We start from the raw sequence: 1,460 nt of genomic DNA on the forward strand, positions 1-1,460 counted from the left end.
TATATAAGACAAATCTTCATTGGGTTGGAGCTGTAGTGCAGTATTTGGACAGAAAGAAAAAGAAGCACTCCTCTTTTCAGGATATGCTGATATGCAAAAACACACCTTTCTGGGTTGATACTCCAGCTCTCGTTCCCTCTCTGCTCTCTCTTGCTGCATGACAAAATTAGAAAAAGTTTCAAGTTATTTGACTATCTTTTATGGTAACACTTTATTTGAAGGGGTGTGCGGAAGGCTGACATGACACTGTCATAAACATGACATAACATCTGTCATGAATATAAAGAAGTCTTTATAAATGTTTATGACAGTTGTCATGAAGTGTCATTCGGTAAATAATGACTCTTTTAATGCAAAGTTGCTCTAAAAGTTGCATTAAAAGTCCATTAAAAGTGCCAACTTTGCATGATTTTGTAAATTGATAATTTAATCTTTATGTTCATGACAGATGTTATGTCATGTTTTTGACAGTGTCATGTCAGTTTTATGCACACCTCTTCAAATAAAGTTTTATCCATTTTATATATTTATGAATAATAAAACAAGGAATTTGCGTTAAATTGAAATTTTCCTCTGAAAAATACATACAAAGCCCATGTAAAATGTGTAGCAACTGAAAATGTTTCAGGTACATTTTGTCTGTAACATGAGTTAATTGACCATGCGTTCGTGTTAACTGCGTATCTTGCTTGAATTAATCCATTGGCGGTGTTTTCCTTTCCCATAGAAAGCACTTCTACCCAGTGATTCTTTGTGTAGCTGTCTCTCTTTCTCACTAAATTTAGCTATTGCTCTCATTAACCCTGTAAAGTGTTTTTCTTTACCATAGAAAGTATTGATGGGTTGCTGACTCTCTGTTTACTAGGTATCTTTTATGAAACAGGTTCTATGCCCTGTCTGAAAAAAATCATACCGCTCGTGCGAGTCGACTCCTCTGTTGCCGCCGGATGCTATGCGGTGAGGGAAAGGTGGGCATAGGTGGCGCCACGGAGATGGAGATGGTCACACTGTTTCTCTCTCGACTTGAAGAAAGCTGATGCTGTTGTTCGTCTGCGCATTCAAAAACATACATAAAAACTGATCATCTGTAAAAAGGCACCAAACACATTGCTGCTTTGCGTCTATATTGCTCTCACCACGATGCAGAGCTCTAAGACTCAGGTGGGCATTTCTGTGGAGCTCCTCCAGACACGGCGGTCTGGTGCACGGGTGAAACACGTTGTGTTGCTGGTGCCATGGAGCCTGATAGTGCGCCGACAGCTTGCTCTCTATATCCAAGTTCGACACAGCTAAAGGGAGAAGGGACAAAGACAAGAAAACATGAAATGGAAACAAAGACTTTTTCAATGATTAAAAACAGGAACTTCCATCCATCCATCCATCCATCCATCCATCCATCCATCCATCCATCCATCCATCCATCCATCCATCCATCCATCCATCCATCCATCCATCCATCC

The 1,460-nt window shown here is 39.8% G+C and overlaps 1 protein-coding gene across 5 annotated transcripts in view; it reads right to left on the minus strand.

Annotated features, from left to right (window-relative positions):
• Positions 1–1,460, minus strand: part of nhsb (Nance-Horan syndrome b (congenital cataracts and dental anomalies)) — a 47,215-nt gene that overhangs the window by 10,465 nt on the left and 35,290 nt on the right. For all 5 annotated transcript variants that reach the window (XM_008404498.2, XM_008404496.2, XM_008404494.2 and 2 more), the window contains exons 2-4: positions 1,137–1,289; positions 914–1,050; positions 106–153 (exon numbers count right to left, since the gene is read on the minus strand). In XM_008404498.2, the coding sequence (XP_008402720.1) occupies positions 106–153; positions 914–1,050; positions 1,137–1,289 (338 nt within the window). The remainder of the gene's footprint in view (positions 1–105; positions 154–913; positions 1,051–1,136; positions 1,290–1,460) is intronic.

This window comes from Poecilia reticulata, linkage group LG3 (genome assembly GCF_000633615.1).
Source record: "Poecilia reticulata strain Guanapo linkage group LG3, Guppy_female_1.0+MT, whole genome shotgun sequence".
Taxonomy (NCBI): domain Eukaryota; kingdom Metazoa; phylum Chordata; class Actinopteri; order Cyprinodontiformes; family Poeciliidae; genus Poecilia; species Poecilia reticulata.